Consider the following 22,720-nt stretch of genomic DNA (forward strand, 5'->3'; position numbering starts at 1 on the left):
CCGGCTCCTGATGCCTGTGACCTGCAGGCGGCCGAAAAGATACAGCAGGGAATCAGTGCGGGGTCCGGGCTCGGACAGAGTGAGGCTGATCTGCTTACAGCACATCTATCTGCAGGTGCGTCCTATGGCCCAGCACTGAAACTCGCACCTGAGTGGGGAGGGCAGAGGGGTGTGAGTGTGTGAGTGTGTGAGTGTGTGAGTGAATGTGTGGGGGGGTGAGTGGAGTGTTAGTGTGTGTGTCTGTGAATGTGTGTATGTGTGTGAGTGAATGTGTGGGGGGGTGTGAGTGGGGTGTGAGTGTGTGTGTGTGTGAATGTGTGTGTGAGTGAATGTGTGGGGGGGTGAGTGGAGTGTGTGTGGGAGTGTGAGTGGAGTGTTAGTGTGGGTGTGAGTGTGTGTGTAAATGTGTGTGTGTGGGCGTGTGGGGGTGTAAGTGTGGGTATGTGAGTGTGTGTGTGTGAATGTGTGTGGGGGTGTGAGTGAATGTGTGTGGGGGTGTGAGTGGAGTGTTAGTGTGTGTGGGTAAGTAGGTGTGTAAGTGTGGGTATGTGAGTGTGAGTGTGAGTGTGTGTGTGTGTGTGTGTGAATAGGTGTGTGTGTGGGTGTGCATGAGTGTGTATATGTGGGTGTGAGTGGAGATGTGTGTGAGTGCATGGGGGTGTGAGTGTATATAGGTGTGTATGTGAGTGGGTGTGTGTATGAGTGTGTGTGTGTGAGTGTGGGTGTGTGAGTATGTGAGTGTGTGTAGGTGTGTGAGAAAGGGTGTATGGGTGTGTGTAAGTATGTGTGTGTGTGTGTGTGTGTGTGTGTGTGGGGGTGGGTGTGAGTATGAGTGTAAGTATGTGCATGTGAGTAGGTGTGTGGGTGTATGTGTGGGTGAGCGTGGGTGTGTGTAAGTGTGTGTGTGGGTGTGAGTGTGGGTGTGTGCTGCATGCTTCCCTTTCCCACCACAAACAGTGCTATGAATCAATTATGACAAACAAAGGCCATTTACTCCGACATCATAACCAGGTTGGGAGTCTCGAGAACGGACCACCCTGAGGTGCCCACAGAACCAGTTACAGACTCTGAAGCTGAGGAAGCCGAGTCTTGGATCCCCGGAGAAGAAGGTCAATCCTCGGCGAGCCATGGCCAGTTTCTGGACTACAAAAAGGCATTTCAGTGCAAAAAGAGTATCTTGACAAAAAGCAGTGACACGAATGCCACACGAAACAGTATAAAGCCCACAGGGAGAGCCCTGAGGCCGGTTCGGTCCGGAAATATCACCGGGCTGAGGAACACCGGCTGCCTCGCTGGGGGGCTGAGGAGAGTCCACCCGGCCCCCGCACAGCCGCAGTCACAGCTCGTCCCGTCTGCTCCTCCACGGCCACTTCGGGTGTCGCGATACGTGGTCTGCAGCCTGCAGGACAAGGTCCATAAACTCTTCGACGTCGAAAGAGTAGTTGGTAAACTTCGGATGTTCCCCCAGAGTGGGGTGGTGGCCCTGGAAAAGCAAACCAAACACGTCTGTAAGGCAGAGGACGTGGCTTTCTGAACAGGAAAAAACTACTTTACTTTGGCCAAAGCCACTGTCTTAATTCGTGCTCTCCCTCGGAAGCCAGCAAATGTTTTTTGGTAAAGTCCAAAGAACACATATTTCAGCTCTGTGGACCACAGCCTCTGTCACATGACTCAACTCTGCCATCGAAGGGCACGAGCAGCCAGACAACACATACACAGAGGGCACGGCTGTGTCCCAATAAAACTTTATTTGTAAAAACAGGTGGGGGGCCAAATTTGGCCTGCTGGTCTCCGGTCCGCTGATCCCTCCTATATGCGATTGAATAGCCCTTTCTAGGCCCCAATTTCATGAAGATTTCTTACATTAAAGATACAGAGTGAATCTACCCTCTTCCTCCAATTTGCAAATATGAGTTACAACTCAGTGTTCCAGAGAACAATTTCCCTTTGAAGTTCAGCAACAGTGTTTCACATTCATAACGACACACGTCACCCAGCCTGAGAAGCAAAAGCGGGCGTTTCGCCATGCACTTGCCTTGTCCTGTGGAAAGACCTTGCTCTGCCTGCGCCAGGTGACGTAGTGGACGCCGCGGAGCCGGGCCAGGTCCAGGTAGCAGCGCTGGTCTCCACAGTTGTACCTGAGGCAGGGCAGCCACATGTGAGACTTGTCCACAGTGTGTGCCCGGCCCACAGTTCTCTGGGAAAAAACACACCTCCCAAACAGGTTCTCGCAAAAGGTCGTGTACACAGTGAACAAGACTGAGGGAGATTACAGGTGGACAACACAGGCTTACAGGGGTCAGTACGTGAAGCAGTTTATTGTTGTATTCTCATTTATTAATTACTAGAGGCCTGGTGCATGAAATTCGTGCATGGGGGGGGGGGGCTGTGTCCCTCAGCCCAGCCTGCACCCTCTCCAATCTGGGATCCCTCTCACAATCCAGAACTGCTGGCTCCCAACTGCTCACCTGCCTGCCTGCCTGATTGCCCCTAACTGCCTCTGCCTGCCTGCCTGATCGCCCCTAACTGCCTGCCTGATCTCACCCCCAACTGCCTCTGCCTGCTTAATCTTGCCCCCAACTGCCCTCCCCTGCCGGCCTGATCTCACCCCCAACTGCCCTCCCCTGCCGGCCTGGTTGCCCTCAACTGCCCTCCCGTGCCGGCCTGATCTCGCCCCCAACTGCCCTCCCCTACTGGCCTGGTCGCCCCTAACAGTCCTCCCCTGCAGGTCAGTGACCTTGGAAGTGTTATATATTTGGGTAACACAGGAAGGCAGGCAGGCGAGCAGTTGGGAGCCAGCAGTCCTGGATTGTGAGAGGGATGTCCAACTGCCCGTTTAGGCCCGATCCAGGTAGGATCTGGCCTAAACAGGCAGTCAGACATCCCTCGAGGGGTCCCAGATTGGAGAGGGTGCAGGTTGGGCTGAGAGATACACACCCCCATGCACAAATTTCATGCACCAGGCCTCTAGTAAATAAATAAATATCCTTGGGTGAGGATTAACCAAAAAAGAAAAATGCTCAAGGTCACTAATCATCAGAGAGATGCAAATAAAAACTAAAATAGGTATCACCTCACACCTGCAGGAATGGCTACCATCAATCCTATATAATAAAAGCCCAGCAACCATAATGGCATAACAACCAGAACCACCACTCAACCAGTCGCTATGAGGTGCATTAACCACCTTGAGGTCCCTCCCCATGGCCCACAGGCTCCGATTGCAGCATGGCAAATGGAGAATCACGGGAAACCGGGTGGGTGGTGGCGGGGAGGGACTGGGGACTGGCGAGCAGGCAGAAGATGGCCCTGATCACAGGCTAGGCGTAGGGACCCTACCCATACACAATTTCGTGCGCTGGGCCTCTAGTAAATCAATAAAGGAGTGCTGGTGAGGATGTGGAAAAGGGAACCTTAGTGCACTGCTGGGGGGAATGCAGACTGGTGCAGCCACTGTGCAGAACAGTATGGAATTTCCTCAAAAATTTTAAAATGGAACTGTCTTTTGACATAGCGATCCCACTTCTGGGAATCCTACATAATAAAAGAGTAATATGTAAATTACCATCACTCCGCTATGCCCACGATTGGGCCAGCGGGAGGCGCAGGGGGCAGGACTCGGGGTGGCCGGGGTGGCCGATTGGGCCGGTGGGATGCTGAGCTCGTGTCGCCAGCGGCGGCGCAAGCTCAGCATCTGCGCCATGGCTGTGCTGCGGCACAGAAGGGGCCTCTGGGGCAGCGAGCCCACGTCCTACCACGGACCATCAAAAGCGGGGAGCAAAAGCAGGGGAGCTGGCTGTCTGTACGCTCCGGCAACAGCCGCGCCGGAGGCTTTCGAAAGGCCTGGTGCACCAGCGGACAGACAGCCAGCTCCCCCGTGATTGAAAGCGGGGAGCTGTGTGTCCGCTCCAGCACCAGCGGACCCCCTGCCATCAAAAGCGGGGAGCAGGCTGCTAGCAGTGTCCGCGGAGCATGCTAGGCTTTGCAGGGCAGTGGATATGGCCTGGATGGCAGGTTAGGCCTAGGGGACCCTACACGTGTATGATTTAATCATGCACTGGGCCTCTAGTAGCCTAAGAATTCCAGAACACCAATCAGAAAGAATATATGCACCCCTATGTTCATAGCAGCATTATTTACAATAGCTAAGATCTGGAAACAGCTCAAGTGCCCATCAGTAGACGAGTGGATAAAAAAAGCTGTGGTACATTTACACTATGGAATACTATGCAACAGTAAAAAAGAAGAATCCCTTAACCTTTGAGACAGCATGGAGGGACCTGGAGAGTATTATGCTAAGTGAAATAAGCCAGTCAGAGAAAGACAAATATCACATGATCTCACTCACATGTGGAATCTAATGAACAAAATAAACTGATGAACAAAATAGATCCAGAGACATAGAAACATGGAACAGACTGACGATTCTCAGAGGGAAGGGGCAGGGCAGGAAGAGATTAACCAAAGAACTTATATGCACATATGCATAACCCATGGACACATACAATAATGTGGTGAAGGCTGGGATAGGGGGAGGGAAGCAAAGCGGGGGCGGGGGGTAGGGGGGAACATCTATAATAGAGTAAACATTAAAAAAAATAGTAAAAAAGAAAAGAAATCACAGATTCACATCTCCCACTGAGACAGGGAGGAGCAGGTGGTTTGCTTGCTAAGTGAAATGGCATGCTGCAGCCTTCTCATTTTTAGTATTAGGTCTTTCCAGATGCCTATATGATGTGGCTTCCCTGGAATGATTAAGTACTTAGCCTTTGGATGCGCTGAGCCGAAGTCTCAGCATGCATACAGAGCATCATGAGCTGCGGCAATGCAAAACCGCCCCAAATACTTACAGTTCAAATACAGCAGCCCAGTCCGGAAGGAAAAGTAAATGGGTAAGCCCAGCTCCATGCATTCCAATAAATATATCCGTGTTATGGGTGATCCTTAGCTGATCTAAAAACCCAAGTTCCCTGTGAATATACAGAAGACAGATGGAGAGAACAAAGTATTAAGTCCAGTTGAGCTCAAGACTCATAGTAACAATATTTATACAAGTGTCTTTCCCAATTTAATTCACATTCCACCATGATCTTTTTGCCAATTTCAAGCCTTACTCCAGTATTTAATAACTTAATGAGTCAGTAATTGTACATTTCTCCCAAGTAAACACTTCTTTTTAAAAACTTAAATGCATTTATCTTAGAAGGAACCTTTTATAGCTGTCTTGAGTGGAAAACTAGTAACACAGGCCATAAACAAAATTGTAAAAATAGGTATAATCAGCCCTAGCTGGTTTGGCTCAGTTGATAGAGCATCGGCCTGAGGACTGAAGGGTCCCGGGTTCAATTCCGGTCAAGGGCACATGCCCGGGTTGCAGACTCAATCCCCAGTAGGGGCGTGCAGTAGGCAGCTGATCAATGATTCTCTCTCATCATTGATGTTTCTATATCTCTCTTCCTCTCTGAAATAAATAAAAATATATTTTAAAAAATAGATATAATCAAACTAAAAAGCATTACTCAAATCAAGGTAGGTATCATTGCAAGGTAACCCTCTAAGCCCATCTGCCTGCTATTGATGAAAAGAGAAATTAGGGAAGGTTGAAGAGACACCAGCACAAACTGAAGACTATTCCCTGGTGATAAAGTGAGTTTTAGCAGGAAAATAATTCCTCCTGAGTGAGCTGACTTATTCTGAAGAACTAAAATGGTCCCAATACCACCTATCATTTTCTTGCCTTTGCAACAGACAAATCCACAATTTTACGCACGTTAGGGTTATAAAAGTGCCCTTTGAATTCAAGACGCTAAAAGATATGAAACGCTGAACTAAAATCAATGCCAAGAGATTAAAAATGGCTGCAGAGTAAGTGGATGCTGCACTGACATGCTCCCAGGACCAAACCAGAATTACAACTAAAATACAGAAAAACTTCCTGAATAATCAATGGAAGACTCGCTGGAGAGAACCCTGATAACAGAGAACAGAGAGCGGAGACCACATAGAGACTGGTAGGAGGGGTGGAGGCACAAAAAGGATGGCCAAGCTCCCACAGATAGACAGCTGAAGTTCTGGTGAGATATCTCAGCTGTGGGGCGTTCCCACTGAGAACTCTGGGATCTAATCCCCAAGCTGGGTCCCCAGCAGAGAGCACCAGAACTGAGAAGCGTACCCACATAACATCTGGCTGTGAAAAGCAGCAGGGTTGCTGTCTGCCAGGGAGAGATGGCTAGAAATGCAGGCATCATATTAAAGAGCCAACACACAAAATTCCCTGTGGAGCCACCCACCTTGCCCTCTGGCAGAGGGAGGGCAGAGTGTACTGGAGCTGAGTGAACAGAATCCAAATTGGGGGTTGTAGGGTTAGAACTCAGAAGTCAGACACCCCGGTTTCCTGTGCTGAGTCATTACCTCACTCTACAGAGGTCATTTTTCTCATGCAGACATTTTCTATACAGGCGGCCTTGCCTGGGGGAAGACAGCTGATCCACCCTATTGGAAAACACCTTGCCCCACCATACGGAGGTTCTGATGATGCCCATTAAGAGACTGAGAATAATAATTAGCCTCCAGGCAGAAGCAATTGCCTGACCCTGTTGAAAAAAAACTCTCAACATACCGGTGGACAATTGCCTGAGGGCAATTCAAGATGGAACCTTATCAGTCTATAGGCAGAGGCTGTCTCTAGAGGCTTTGAGTCTTTGCCTGATCTAATTAGTCAGAAACAGCATTTGACACTGTCCTGCACTAGAAATTGAGAGGTGTAGCAGATCTACCTATTACACAGTCACAAACCCAAACAGGCAGCCAAAATGAGGAGACAAAAAAACAACCTCCAGATGAAAGAAGAAGAGATAAATGAAATGGTGATAAGAAATTTATCTGGGCCCTAGCCGGTTTGGTTCAGTGGATAGAGTGTCGGCCTGTGGACTGAAGGGTACGGGGTTCAATTCCAATCAAGGGCACATTCCTGGGTTGCTGGCTCGATCCCCAGTAGGGGGCATGCAGGAGGCAGCTGATCCATAATTCTCTCTCATCGTTGATGTTTCTGTCTCTCTCTCCCTCTCCCTTTCTCTCTGAAAGCAATAAAAATGTATTTAAAAAAAAAAGAAATGTTTTTTTTACAGAGTTCAGAATAATGATGGTAAAATGCTCAACAGTATGAGAAAAGATATAGTAACTATGAAAACAGAAATAAAGAATGGCATAGCACAAATAAAGAACACATTGGAAGGAGATTAGGGGAATCTAAGGATCAAATCAGTGAATTATAAGACAAGGTTGGCCCTAGTTGGTTTGGCTCAGTGGATAGAACATCAGCCTGCAGACCAAAGGGTCTCAGGTTCGATTCCGATCAAGGGCACGTACCTTGGTTGCAGGTTCCTCCCTGGCCCGGGCCCTGGTCAGGGCATAACCAATCGATGTGTTTCACTCACATCGATGTTTCTTTCTGTCTTTCCCTCTCTCTCCCACTCTCTCTAAAAGATCAATGGAAAAATATCCTCAGGTGAGGATTAACAGCAACAATAAAAAAGAAGAGAGGGTTGAAAAAAATCATTCAATCAGAGAACCAAAAAGGAAAAACAATTACAAAAAAGGAGGACAGCTTAAGGGAGCTGTGGGACAATGTGAAATGTAGCAATATTTGGACAGTAGGTGTGCCAGAAGAGGCAGAAAGAGAGAAAAGGGAGAGAACATGTTTGAAGAAATAATGGCAGAAAACCTCCCTAACCTGGTAAAAGAAAAAGTCATGCAAGTCCAAAAGGCACAGAGAACCCCAAGCAAGAAGAACCCAAACAGGCCCACACTCAGACACATCATAATTAAAATGCCAAAAATTAAAGACAAGAGAGAATCTTAACCTTTTGCACTCGGATGTCGAGTGTGACTCAACATGGTTAGCATCGGTAGCCCATCCCTTCCCTCCCTCCATCCCTCCTCCTTTATTTGGGCTTTTCTTACATTAAATAAATAAGTTTGTATGAAAAGAAACTCCAGTTTTTTATTCTACTGCCGCGCTTTGTAAAATCTGGGTTATTTAAAAAATTAAATCCCGAGTAGAATAAAGGAATCGAGAAAAAAGCAAGCAAGTGCAAAGGGTTAAAAGCAGCAAGAGAAAAGCAAACTCTTACCTACAAAAGAGCTCCCATAAGGCTGACACCTGATTACTCATCAGAAACTCTACAGCCAGAAGGGAATGGCATGAAGTACTCAAGGTAATGGAAAGCAAGAATCTGAAACCAAGATTACTATATCCAGCAAGACTCATTCAAAATAGACAATGAAATAAAGAGCTTCCCAAACAAAATAAAAAGGGCTAAAGGAGTACATCACCACCAAGCCAGCATTATAGGAAATGCTAAAGGGACTGCTGTAATGAGAAGAATTAAAATGGCAATAAATAAGTACCTATCAATAATAACCTTAATTTGCCCTTTCTCTATAATAAAAGTGTCAGAGATAAAAGAAAATTAGTTAAATGTATATGAAAAAATTAAAAAAATAATAATAACCTTAACCCTTTGCACTCGCTTGCTTTTTTCATCGAGCTGCTACCGATGCTAACCATGTCGAGTCACACTCGATATCCGAGTGCAAAAGATTAAATGTAAATGGATTAAATGCTCCAATCAAGACATGGGGTAGCTGAATGGATACAAAAACATGACCCAACTATATGCTGTCTACAAAAGACCCACCTTAGAACAAAAGATACACACAGGATAAGAGTGAAGGGATGAAAAAAACTTGCCATGTAAATGGGAAAGAAAAAAAGGCTGGAATAGCAATATTCATATCTGACAAAATAGACTTCAAAATGAAGGCCATCACAAGAGACAACAAATGTAACTACATAATACTAAAAGGATTAATCCAACAAGAGGATAAACTTTTGTGCACCTGATAAACTTTTATGCACCCAATATAGGAGCATCCAAATATATTAACCCTTTGCACTCGCTTGCTTTTTTCTCGATTCCTTTATTCTAATGCTAACTGTGTCGAGTCACACTCGACATCCGAGTGCAAAAGGTTAAAAAAACTTCTAGAGATGTCAAGGGAGAGATTGACAGCAATATAATCATAGCACGCGACTTTAATACCCTACTGATATCACTGGATAAATCTTCTAGACAAAAAATAAACAAGGAAACAGCAATCCTAAATGACACTCTAGATCAGATGGAACTAATTGACATCTTTAGAACATTTTACCCCAAAGCTATGGAATATACATTCTTCTCAAGTGCACATGGGACATTTTCAAATATAGACTACATGTTAGGACACAAGCTAAGTCTCTACAAATTCAAGAAGATTGCAATCATATCAAGCATCCTCTCAGACCACAATGGTATGAAATTAGAAATCAAATACAATAAAAATGCTCAAAAACAACCAAATACATGGAGACTGAATAGCATGCTATGAAAAAATTCACAGTTTACCAAAGAGATCAAAGGGGAAATAAAATAATCCTCGAAACAAATGAAAATGAACACACAACAATCCAAAATCTATGGGACACAGTAAAAGCAGTCCTGAGAGGGAAGTTCATAGCACTACAGGCCTACCTCAGAAAACAAGAAAAAATGGTAATAAGTTATCTAACACTACAACTTGAAGAATTAGAAAGAGAAAAACAGGAAAAGCCCATAGTAAGGAGAAAAAAAAATAAAGAGCAGAGAGGAAATAAATGACATAGAGACTAAAAAAAAAAAAAAAAGAAAGAAAAAAGAAAGAAAGAAAGAAAGAAGAAAGAAAGAAAGAAAATACAAAAGGTCAATAAAACCAAGAGCTGGTTCTTCAAAAGGATAAACAAGATTGATAAACTTCTAGCCAGGCTTACTAGGAAACAGAGAGAGGACCCAAATAAACAAAATCAGAAGCAAACGAGGTGAAGTAACAACTGACCCCAAAGAAATACAAAGGATCATAAAAAAAAAATACTATGAACGACTTGATTCCAACAAACAGGACAACCTGGAGGAAATGGACATAATCCTAGAAAAATACAACCTTCCAAAACTCAATCAGGAAGAACCAGAAAACCTGAATAGGCCAAAAACTACTGATGAAATTATAACAGTAATAAAAATAATTCCCAGCAAACAAAAGCCCTAGTCCAGACGGTTTCACAGGGGAGTTTTAGCAAATACTCAAAAAACTAACACCCATCCTCCTCAAACTATTCCAAAAATTCAAGAGGAAGAAACACTTCCAAACTCTTTCAATGAGACCGGTATTATCCTAATTCCAAAACCAGATAAAGACATGACAAAGAAAGAGAACTACAGGCCAATATCCCTGATGAACATAGACACTAAAATCCTCAACAAAATATTAGCAAATCGGATCCAGCAATACATTAAAAAGATCATACACCATGACCAAATGGGATTTTTTCTGGGGATGCAAGGCTGGTGCAATATCCACAAATCAAGAAATGTGATATAGCACATAAACAAATTGCAAGACAAAAGTCATATGATCTTATCAATTGATGCAGAAAAAGCATTCAACAAAATCCAACACCTTTTCTTGATAAAAAAAAACTCTCAGCAGAATGGGAATAGATTGATCAGATCTCAACATAATAAAAGTCATATGTGACAAACCTATATCCAGCATCATACTCAATGGGCAAAAACTAAAACCATTTCCCCTAAGAACAGGAACAAGACAGGGATGCCCACTCTCACCACTCTTGTTCAACATAGTACTGGAAATCCTAGCCATAGCGAACAGACAAGAAGAAGAAATAAAAGGCATCCAAATTGGAAAGGAGGAAGTAAAACTCTCATTATTCGCAGATGACATGATACTATACATAAAAAACCCTCAAGACTCCATAAAAAAAACTACTAGATTTAATAAATGAATTCAGAAACTTAGCAGGATACAAAATTAACACCCAGAAATCCATAGCATTTTTATACACCAATAGTGAACTCTCAGAAAGAGAAACTAAAAAAAAAAAAAAAAAATCCCATTTACCATTGCAACCAAAAAATTAAGATACTTAGAAATAAACTTGACCAAGGAGGTAAATGACCTATACTCAGAAAACTACAGAAAGTTGAAAAAAGAGATAGAGGAAGACATAAACAAGTAGAAGAATATACCATGTTCATTGATTGGAAGAATTAACATCATTATAATGTCCAAACTACCCAAAGCAATCTACAGATTTAATGCAATCCCTATTAAAATACCAATGGCATATTTCACAGACCTAGAACAAACTTGCCAAAAATTCATATGGAACCATAAGAAACCCAGAATAGCCACAGCAATCTTGGGAAAGAAGAACAAAGTTGGAGGGATCACAATACCAGATATCAAGCTATACTACAAAGCCACTGTGCTCAAGCCCGCTGCTCGCACAAGAACAGGCATATAGATCAATGGAACAGAACAGAGAACCCAGAAATTGACCCAAGCCACTAGTCTCAATTAATATTTGACAAAGGAGGCAAGAACATACAATGGAGTCCAGACAGTCTCTTCAATAAATGGTGGTGGGAAAATTGGACAGATACATGCAAAAAAATGAAATTAGACCACCAACTTATACCATATACAAGAATAAACTCAAAATGGATAAAGGGCTTAAGATGGGAAACCATAAAAATCTTAGAAGAATCCATAGGTAGCAAAATATCAGACATATGTCATAGCAATATCTTTACCGATACATCTCCTAGGGCCGTGGTCGGCAAACTGCAGCTCACGAGCCACATGTGGCTCTTTGGCCCCTTGAGTGTGGCTCTTCCACAAAATACCACAGCCTGGGCAAGTCTATTTTGAAGAAGTGGCGTTAGAAGAAGTATAAGTTTAAAAATTTTGGCTCTCAAAAGAAATTTCAATCGTTGTACTGTTGATATTTGGCTCTGTTGACTAATGAGTTTGCCGACTATGGCAATAGAAACTAAGGAGAAAAATAAACAAATGGGACTACATGAAAATAAAAAGCTTCTGCACAGCAAAAGAAATCATCAACAAAACAACAAGAGAGGCCGAAACCGATTTGGCTCAGTGGATAGAGCGTCAGCCTGCGGAATGAAAGGTCCCAGGTTCGATTCCCGTCAAGAGCATGTACCTTGGTTGCGGGCACATCCCCAATAGGGGGTGTGCAAGAGGCAGCTGATAGATGTTTCTCTCTCATCGATGTTTCTAACTCTCTATCTCTCTCTCTTCCTCTCTGTAAAAAAATCAATAAAATATAAAAATAAAAAAAAACAATGAGAGAGCCCACTGCATGGGAGAACGTATTTGCCAATGTTATCTCAGATAAGGGTTTAACTCCAAAATTTATAGGGAACTCATACAACTTAACAAAGGGAAGATAAACAATCCAATCAAACAATCCAATCAAAAAATGGGCAAAGGACCTAAATAGACACTTTTCACAAGTGGACATACAGAAGGCCAAGAGACATATGAAAACATGCTTAAAGTCACTAAACATCTGATAGATGCAAATCTAAACGACAATGAGTTGCCATCTCACACCTGTCAGAATGGCTATCATCAACAAATCAACAAACGACAAGTGCTGGCAAGGATGTGGAGAAAAAGGAACCCTCGTGCACTGCTGGTGGGAAGCAGACTGGTGCAGCCACTGTGGAGAACAGTATGAAGTTTCCGCAAAAAATTAAAAATGGAACTCCCATTTGACCCAGTAACCCCACTTCTAGGACTATATCCCAAGAAAGCAGAAACCCCAATCAAAAAGGACATATGCACCCCTATGTTCATAACAGCACAATTTACAATAGCTAAGATCTGGAAACAGCCTAAGTGCCCATCGGTAGATGAGTGGATTAAAAAACGGTGGTACATCTACACAATGGAATACTACGCTGCTGTAAAAAAGAACTCTTACCATTTACCACAGCATGGATGGATACGGAGAGCATTATGCTAAGCGAAATAAGCCAGGCAGAGAAAGATAAATATCACATTATCTCACTCATATGTGGAATCTAATGAGCCAAATAAACTGATGAACAAAAATAGACCCAGTGCCCTGGCTGGTCTGGCTCAGTGGATAGAGCATCGGCCTGCAAACTGAAGGGTCCCAGGTTCGATTCTGGTCAAGGGCACATGCCTGGGTTGCTGGCTCGATCCCCAGTAGGGGGTGTGCAGGAGGCAGCCAATCAATGATTTTCTCTCATCAGTGATGTTTCTATCTCTTTCTCCCTCTCCTTTTCTCTCTGAAATCAATAAAAATATATTTTAAAAAGACAGACCCAGAGACACAGAAGCATGAACAGACTGTTGAACATCAGAGGGAAGGTGGGGTCAGTGGGTGGAAAGAGCTCAACCCATGAACTTGTTGGCATATATTCATAACCCGTGGACACAGACAGTGGGGTGGTGAGGGCCTTGGGCGGGGGGCGGGGGCAGGCTGGGAGAGGTTAATGGGGGGATAAAAGGAGCCTATGTAATACTTTCAACAAAAAACATTTTTAAAAAGAAAGAGAAAAATGAGATGGTTGGATAGCAACATGAGGAAGCACTCGCCCTGTGCCCGTCCTCACCTGCCCACTTCACTCACTGCTGGCCTCTGCTGCCCCTTCCAGCCTAGAGGGCCAGCACTCCAGTCCGAAACCCTTCTCTCCCCCGTGACGCACAGAGATACCAGCTCTTCCCAGGGTGCTGATCACTTACTTATATTTGTAATCGACAATCCGGACTTCAAATGTGGAGACCGTTTTCAGTGCATTCACGAGCTGCGAAAGCAACAGAAACATGTGAAATTTCTTTTCCTTCTCCAGTTTTACTTGTATTTGAGTCCTCAATTTCTTCTTTTTCATCCTATATAATAAAAGGCTAATATGCAAATCGACCGAACGCTGGAACGACTGGTCACTGTGACTCACACTGACCACCAGGGGGCAGATGCTCAATGCAGGAGCTGCCCTCTGGTGGTCAGTGCACTCCCACAGGGGGAGGTCTGCTCAGCCAGAAGCCGGGCTCACGGCTGGCAAGCACAGTGGCGGTGGCAGCCTCTTCCACCTCCGAGGCAGCGCTAAGGAGCAGCGAGCCAAGTGGTAAGGAGTAGCGAGCAGGCGGGCGGTAAGGAGCAAAGGGTCCTGGACTGCAAGAGGCATGTCCGACTGCTGGCGTAGACCCGCTCCCTGCCGTCAGTCGGACATCCCCCAAGTGCTCCCGGACTGCAAGAGGGCACATGCTGGGCTGAGGGAGCCCCACCCCTCCGCCCCCCCAAGTGTATGAATTTCGTGCACCGGGCCTCTAGTATAAGATATTTTTCAGGTACTAAATACCTCAGGTCCATTGTTCTAACCTTCACTGAGTTCCTGTGTGGACTGCGCCCCTGGACACATGACCTCCCTGAGTTCTGCAGTGGCTGGTTCTGAGGCTGCGCGGACCCGCTCAGGTCAAAGTGCTCGGAGGGAGTCTGGCTGCGTGCCAGCTCTTACTACTACCATTTGCTAGTTTTTCCCTCAAGTTTCAGCCTATAGTTCCTGGGCCCTTAGCTGGTTCCAGACATTATGTTATGAATTTTCTTTCTATCCGTTTTCTCATTTAAACAAACCATTAGTGCTTTGGACCTCATCCTCTGGAAATACTGAATTCTTGGCAGAAAAACATTTCTAATACTTCTACACAGAAAAACAGTTGTTCTTTTAGCAAACAGAAAGTAAAAAAGCAAATTAGCCTATTGGTAAAATCAAAGCCAGGGTTTTCTATGTCCCTGAGAATTAGGCCACCTTAATCCAACACTGTGACTCCCAGCTCTTCACAAATGTCTGCGCCTGTGTCCTATGCCCTGTGTCTGTGCCCTGTATCTGTGTCCTGTGCCCTGTGCCTGTGCCCTGTGTCCTGTACCGTGTCCTATACCTATACCCTGTGTCCTATGCCTGTACCCTGTGCCTGTGCCTGTGTTCTGTACCCTGTGTCCTGGGCCCGTATCTGTGCCCTGTGCCTGTGCCCTGTGTCCTGTGTCCTGCATCCTATGTCCTGTGCTCCGTATCTGTATCCTTTGTCGTGTGTCTGTGTCCTGTGTTCTGTGCCTATACCCTGTGCCTGTCCTGTACCTTGTGCCTGTACCGTGTCCTATGCCTATACCCTGTGTCCTGTGCCTGTACCCTGTGCCTGTGCCTATACCCTGTGTCCTGTGTCCTGTGCCTGTACCCTGTGTCCTATGCCTGTACCCTGTGCCTGTGTTCTGTGCCCTGTGTCCTATGCCCTGTATCTGTGCCCTATGCCTGTGCCCTGTGTCCTGCATCCTGTGTCCTATGTCCCGTATCTATGTCCTGTGTCCTGTGCCCTGTATCTGTGTCCTGTGCCCTGTACCCTGTGTCCTGTATCCGTATCTGTGTCCTGTGTCCTGTGCCCAGTATCTGTGCCCTGTGCCTGTGCCCTGTGTCCTGCATCCTGTGTCCTGTGCCCGTATCTGTGTCCTGTACCCTGTGTCCTGTGCCCGTATCTGTGTCCTGTGTTCTATGCCCCGTATCTGTGCCCTGTGTCCTGTGCCCCGTATCTGTGTCCTGTACCCTGTGTCCTGTGCCCATATCTGTGTCCTGTGTCCTGTGCCCCGTATCTGTGTCCTGTGTCCTGTGCCTGTGCCCTGTGTCCTGCATCCTGTGTCCTGTGCCCCATATCTGTGTCCTGTGCCCCATATCTGTGTCCTGTGTCCTGTACCCTGTGCCTGTGCCCTGTGTCCTGTGCCCCATATCTGTGTCCTGTGTCCTATGCCCGTACCTGTGTCCTGTGCCTGTGACACACAGATGCACAGCATCGATGGTTATAGAAGCCTCGCTGACTATGCCCTTACATTGTGCTGGCACTTCTCAGCGTGGGTGCAGGTCTCGATCTGCATCCACTCCTCCCCGGAGCCTGACTGCTCTGTGTGCCTGTACATGATGCCCCGGAGGCTCCGCCCTGCAGGACCACACCCAGGTCTAACAAGTCCCAGATCCCAAGTTTAAGCCTGGGGTAGGCCGCTCCCCAGGAACACGCGTGAACCCTGCACAGCCCCCACGGCACCGTTCCAAGGGCCCACATGCCCGGAACCTGAACTCGGGAACCTTTCTCAGAAGCAAAAGTCCATTTTCCAGGAAGAATCGGTGCTGACACCCCACTGGGCCTGGGTCAGGGACTCAGACTTGAGCCTTGCCTCCCACCTCCTCGCCCGAAGATGAGCCAAAAAGCCTCCATTTCCTCCACAGCCGACGTCATAGCATGGGCTTCTGTGTGGGCGGCGGCCCCGTTCGGTGTCCATTCAGGTGACAGCCCCGCTCGGTGTCCATTCAGGTGACAGCCCCGCTCGGTGTCCATTCGGGTGACAGCCCCGCTCAGTGACCATTCGGGCGACGGCCCCGCTCGGTGACCATTCAGGTGACGGCCCTGCTCGGTGACCATTCGGGCGGCGGCCCCGCTCGGTGTCCATTCGGGCGGCGGCCCCGCTCGGTGACCATTCGGGCGGCGGCCCCGCTCGGTGTCCATTCGGGCGGCGGCCCCGCTCGGTGACCATTCAGGCGGCGGCCCCGCTCGGTGACCATTCGGGCGGCGGCCCCGCTCGGTGACCATTCGGGCAGCAGGAAGGGACTGTGGCCTGGGGCCGCCTGCCTGAGGCCCTAGACTTGGGGAGGTGGCGCTGGAGGCTGTCTGCCCGCACGCTCACCTCCTCCGTGCTACTTTCTAGTGTCACTTCAGGAAAAGCAGCAGCGGTGCCCCTGGTTGTCTAACGCCTGTCAGGCCTGTGGGTCAGAGCCCCGCCCTGGGGGCTTTGGGGGGCTGTGTCCCCAGCCCTGCGGGCCTTCCTCCACAAGAGCCTCCACCCTGCACTGCACGTGTCTGCGCCAGCGTCTGTGGGGGTGAGGCTCTGCACGCCACCTCCAGCCGACCCTGAGGGCGAGCGAGGCGCCCGCAGCAGCCGTGGCTCCATCCCCACCCTGAGCGAACACGGGCGTGGCCACCCCAGGGCAGCCTCCCACTTCATGGACTTCATGGGTGCTGGTCCTGGGTGGGCAGCAGAGAGTGTGTGTGTGTGTGTGTATGTGTGTGTTTCTGTGTGTGTGTGTCTATGTGTATGTCTGTGTGTCTATATCTGTGTGTCTATGACTTTGTGTGTCTGTGTGTGACTGTTTGTATGTGACTGTGTCTTTGTGTGTGACTATGTGTCTATGTGTGTGTCTGTGTGACTCTGTGTATCTGTGTGTATCTATCTGTGTCACTGTGTGTATGTGTGTATGTCCGTGTCTGTATATGTGTGTCTGTGACTCTGTGTATCTATCTGTGTCTGTGTCTTTGTGTGTGACTATGTGTCTGTGTGACTGTATATGTGTCTGTGTGTGTGGTTGTATGTTTGTCTCTGTGTGTGACTGTGTGTCTGTGTGTATCTATCTGTGTCACTGTATCTGTGTGTCTGTGTCTGTCTGTGTCTGTGACTGTATGCGTGTCTGTATGTGACTGTATGTATCTGTGTCTGTGTGTCTGTGACTGTATGTGTCTGTGTCTGTGTGTGTGCGCGCATGTCCCCATTCCCCACTGAGAAGCACCTCACTCAGCCCGAAGCTCTGCAGTCCTTCAGACACGGGAGCCCCACATGAATCACCTTGGAAGTGAGATGCTAACCCTTAACCTAAGCTACCGATATGTCTGAGGTCTTTTATTGTCACTGTGGGCAAACGGGTAATTTAATATTGTGTCACAGTGATATACGATCTTTTTGGTCAAGTATGTTTGACAATATTCCCAGGGCCCAGGTTTTAAAAGGAGGCTTTTTTTAACCTGGAAATGGCTTTGGGTTATTCCCCTATAATGCCTCAAACATTTGTTCTCTCTCCCTATAAAGGAGAAATTTTAAACTAATTTGGCCTACTTAATATACTAAAATTACATGGGAAGATTTGCCAAATGAAATAATTCTAGTTGCTATCTTGAAGCATTAGTGTTATTGTATGTATGTTCAAATCTCAGTGGAGGCACGTCTCAGGCCATTGAGTGTCCACAGGAAGGTGCAGTGGGGAGCCAGGCGGACACCACAGCAGGCAGCGCGCTCGGCCAGCGCGGGCTGGGCACCGCCTCGGCCCCTGGCCCTGTGCCCTGCCTGGCTCACTGCTGCCACGGCCGGCCCGGGCACCCGAGCTCCACGCAGACGCGGGAGGGCGAGAAGGTCCACAGCACCCGGTCCCCGAGGCACGCCCTCCGGGCCCCGCAGAAGTGGACGCCTGGCACTGGGGCTTTAAAGGGCCACAGGAGCCCCGTCCCCGTCCCGGACGGGGTGTTTGCGCTCACAGGCTGACATGAGACAGCAAGCTGCTCAGCTCGGCACCCGCCAGCATCCCTCAGGCCCAGCCAGGCGCTGGCTGGAGCCGGCTAACACCCGAGGGCCAGGCCTGGAGCCCCGACTGCGAGGGCTGCCCCGTCAGGGCGGCAGCAACATACACGTGAAACAAGAGGGTAACGACCAGGCGTGACAGGCCCTGGGCGGCCCCGAGACCTATCAGCTGGATGTCCCACAAGGAGCCCTGGGGGACAGCTGCTGTGGGACGGAGACGCGCAGGCTTTTCAGTAGACTCTGCGGCTACATGTTCTGTCCTAAATACCAGACAAGGCCGCTCCCCGCTAAAACCATGGCTACCACAGCCGGGGGGAGACCCCCAGGCCCTTCCTCCAGGCACTCACGTCACCTCGGGAAACCTTTACGACACAGCCTCTGTGTGCACCTGAATGCCCTATTCCCTGTTAGGATGAGACCCACTAACAAAACTAAATGCCCAAGTGACACTCTCACCAGAAAACGTCAACATCAAAGTCCTCCCAGATCTGGGGCCGCACCCCTGGGTCCGGGGGAGGCCACGTGCCCCTGGGTCCGGGTGAGGCGACGCGCCTCTGGGTCCGGGTGAGGCTGGGTCCCGGGTCCGGGTGAGGCCGTGAGCCCTTGGATCCGGGTGAGGCTGGGTCCCGGGTCCGGGTGAGGCCGTGCGCCCTTGGGTCCGAGAGAGGCCACACGCCCCGGGGTCCGGGTGAGGCCACGCACCCCTAGGTCCGGGTGAAGCTGGATCCCGGGTCCGGGTGAGGCCGTGCGCCCCTGGATCCGGGTGAGGCTGGGTCCCAGGTCCGGGTGAGGCCATGCGCCCCTGGATCTGGGTGAGGCTGGGTCCCGGGTCCGGGTGAGGCCACGCCCCTGGGTCCGGAAGAGGCCATGCGCCCCTGGGTCCGGGTGAGGCCACGCGCCCCTGGGTCCGGGTGTAGCTGGATCCCGGGTCCGGGTGAGGCCGTGCGCCCCTGGATCTGGGTGAAGCTGGGTCCCGGGTCCAGGTGAGGCCGCACCGCTGGGTCCAGGAGAGGCCACGCACCCCTGGGTCCGGGTGTAGCTGGATCCTGGGTCCGGGTGAGGCCGTGCGCCCCTGGATCCGGGTGAGGCTGGGTCCCGGGTCCGGGTGAGGCCATGCGCCCCTGGATCCAGGTGAGGCTGGGTCCCGGGTCCAGGTGAGGCCACGCCCCTGGGTCCGGGAGAGGCCACGCGACCCTGGGTCTGGGTGTAGCTGGATCCCGAGTCCGGGTGAGGCTGTGCGGCCCTGGATCCGGGTGAGGCTGGGTCCGGGGTCCGGGTGAGGCCGTGCACCCCTGGATCCGGGTGAGGCTGGGTTCCGGGTCCGGGTGAGGCCGCGCCCCTGGGTCCGGGAGAGGCCACGCGCCCCTGGGTCCAGGTGAGGCCACGTGCCCCTGGGTCCGGGTGTAGCTGGATCCCGGATCCGGGTGAGGCCGTGCGCCCCTGGATCCGGGTGAGGCTGGGTCCTGGGTCCGGGTGAGGCCGCGCCCCTGGGTCCAGGTGAGGCCACGTGCCCCTGGATCCGGATGAGGCCATGCGCCCCTGGGTCCGGGTGTAGCTGGATCCCGGGTCCGGGTGAGGCCGTGTGCCCCTGGATCCGGGTAAGGCTGGGTCCCGGGTCCGGGTGAGACCGTGCGCCCCTGGGTCCGGGTGAGGCTGGATCCCGGGTCCGGGTGAGACCGTGCGTCCCTGGGTCCGGGTGAGGCTGGATCCCGGGACCGGGTGAGGCCGCGCACACCTGGGTCCGGGTGAGGCCACGCGCCCCGGGGCCCGGGTGATGCTGGGTCCCAGGTCTGGGTGAGGCCACGCACACCTGAGTCCAGGTGAAGCCGCGCCCCTGCGTCCGGGCGTGACCAAACCAGAGGGAGTCGGACCTGCATTACCACCATTTGTCCACCACCCAGAGCTGAAAAGTCAGTGCCGACATATACACATAAGGAACTGGTGAACATTAAAATTGCATCTCAAAAGAACTGTTGGTCCAGAAAGAAACTCACTACAGACTGATTCATTTGCCTGTCAGCATAACTATTATTGCTCGTCTCACATTCGGTTCTTATAAGTATATCTCTAGTAACACATAATCTCACTCATCTAGGGGAAATGATGAACAACATAGACTGATAAACAAGAACAGACCCAGAAACAAGGAGGCATCGATCGGACTGTCGGGCCTCAGAGGGAGGGGAGGGGAGGGTGGGGGTAGGGGGGAGAGATCAACCAAAGGACTTGTGTGCATGCAGACAAGCCTAACCAATGGTTAAGGACAACAGGGGGGTGGGGGCATCTGTGAGGAGGGGTGGGGGATGGGAATGGGAGGATGAGGACAAATATGTGACACCTTAATCAATAAAGAAATTAAAAATAAACAACAACAACAAAAAAGTCCTCCCAGATCAAGCCCACGCCCTCCAAGGTGTTGTTACAATCCTAAGACAACCTTGAGCCAGAAACCCCTGAATAAACCTACAAAAGGTGACAGCGGTGTCTGGGCAGACCGCGGCCAGCAAGAGCCCACGCTGAAGAGCACAACGTCATCCAGGCACTCAAATCCAAACGTGAGGCGACACCCTTCGGAGAGCCCTCAGCCTCAGAGGCCACCTGTCTCAGTGCCAGTGAACGCGGCCCTGTCAATCCCCATGGAACACTCGCGGCCGCGGCAGGAGCCCGGGACGGAGAGGATTGCTTTGTACGCGATTTGAGAGCCATCACACTGCAGAGGACATGCATCTGGTGGCGCCAGATCCTTTTACTGTGCTACCACCTCGTCTGAGGCCTTCGCTGCTTACAGTTCTAGACTTAGAAGATGCCTTTTACCACATCCCCCCGAGTCCTGAGTCCCAGGGCCTGTGTGCCTTTGAATGGGACAGTCCAGAGACTAACGGGAAACACCAGTGTTGCTGGATGGTGCTCCCACCCGGAAAGACGGGAAAGACAGGAAAGGTTCAAGGCCCTCGGAATTACAGGCTCCACGGAGCACTCAGTCTAAGGCAGGACTGAAAAGATGACTGTCATGAAACAACTTAACTTGGGATGAGGTCTTATCAGTTACCCTAGAGCAGTGGTCGGCAAACTCATTAGTCAACAGAGTGGCAAACCGTGGCTCACGAGCCATAGTTTGCTGACCACTGCCCTAGAGCAAGCTCCAGTTGAGGCCGTATGGAGCTTCCTTAAGCATATTGTTGAAAGGGTTAAAGAGAATAAAACAGGACAGAGAAAACTTATTGTGCTTAGCAGGTATCTTGCAGAAAGCTTGCAACCTTGGGCACGGCATAGCCCAGGTAGCCAATGGACATCTGGCGCCAGGAGGAGGCAAGGACAGGACACGTCAGTCAAGCTCTGTATGTCAGCAGAAGTGTTTGCAGCCTGCAGAGTGAATAAAACCCTGCCTCCCCCTTCAGTCTCTGCTTTGTCGGACTCAGCCCACCTGCACCCAGGTGCCTGAAAGCTTCTTTTGATACATTATGGCCTCATGTCATGGGTGCATGACCCCGGCCCACTCTGAACCTTTCAATTGTAAAAATATTCGACACTATAAAATATGTGCAGTCTCCAGGTGCTACTTTATCTGGCTCTCAACCTAAATGGAAGGGACCCTGTGAAGTCCCTCTAGTTAGTTCTTTTTCAAAAGAAACAGGACGACAGACCCACCTGGCCAAGAAGAGAAGACAGGCATCTCGAAGAGGACTGCTCTGGCCAGGATCCGGACCAGGCCTGTGGAAACCTAAGTGACCCACCTTAACGTGCTATTGGATGAGTTTAAACAATGTTTTCCTTTCCTGCGGTATTTGCTTGCACAGTCCCAGCATTCAAGTATTCTACGCATATTTCCTGTGCTTTCTAGCACTCTTCCTGACTCACTGCCCCTCTTGGCAGGAAGTGGCTAGAGCAGTCACCCCCCAGATCCCACAAGACTGAGGAATGAACAATAGGAAGTGGGGGGGCGGGGGTGGTTGTAACCTGGTCCTACCCTGTTTCTCACCTGACCCAGAACCAGGACCCAGCACATGGCAGGTGCTCAGTGCATTTTTGGGGAGTAAATCTCACTGTTGTGAGTACATCCCCAGCCATGCTGCTGCAGGCCTGGTGGCCGCAGGCGAGGTGAAACACAATCCATGAGTTGATGCAGCTGAAATGAGTTTGGGACTCTAACAAGTGGTTTGATGCCTTTCAGTAAAAGTCCAATAAATGAACTGGGCATAGCCATCAAACTTTCTAAAGGCTAATAAATTCCATCAAACATTTAATGCAATGTGAAAAATAAAACACACCAGTTAGAGGAAGTTAAGTTCAATATGGTGACGTTAAAAATGCATGCCACAAACTCACCTCATGTTGGTTGAGTATTTTCCGGTACTCTGTGCTCCGTGCAAGAATGGTAACTCTAATTTTTCCATCCTGTAATCA

General features: G+C 49.3%; 1 protein-coding gene across 1 annotated transcript in view; it reads right to left on the minus strand.

The window, feature by feature from the left end:
• Positions 1-791: 791 nt before the first annotated feature.
• EOGT (EGF domain specific O-linked N-acetylglucosamine transferase) overlaps positions 792-22,720 on the minus strand; it is a 50,031-nt gene continuing 28,102 nt past the window's right edge. Inside the window, exons 12-16 of the mRNA XM_054708183.1 lie at positions 22,643-22,711; positions 13,678-13,739; positions 4,851-4,970; positions 2,036-2,138; positions 792-1,483 (exon numbers count right to left, since the gene is read on the minus strand). Of these exons, the coding sequence (XP_054564158.1) occupies positions 1,337-1,483; positions 2,036-2,138; positions 4,851-4,970; positions 13,678-13,739; positions 22,643-22,711 (501 nt within the window). The 3' untranslated portion in view covers positions 792-1,336. The remainder of the gene's footprint in view (positions 1,484-2,035; positions 2,139-4,850; positions 4,971-13,677; positions 13,740-22,642; positions 22,712-22,720) is intronic.

This window comes from Eptesicus fuscus, chromosome 18, assembly GCF_027574615.1.
Source record: "Eptesicus fuscus isolate TK198812 chromosome 18, DD_ASM_mEF_20220401, whole genome shotgun sequence".
Lineage (NCBI taxonomy): Eukaryota > Metazoa > Chordata > Mammalia > Chiroptera > Vespertilionidae > Eptesicus > Eptesicus fuscus.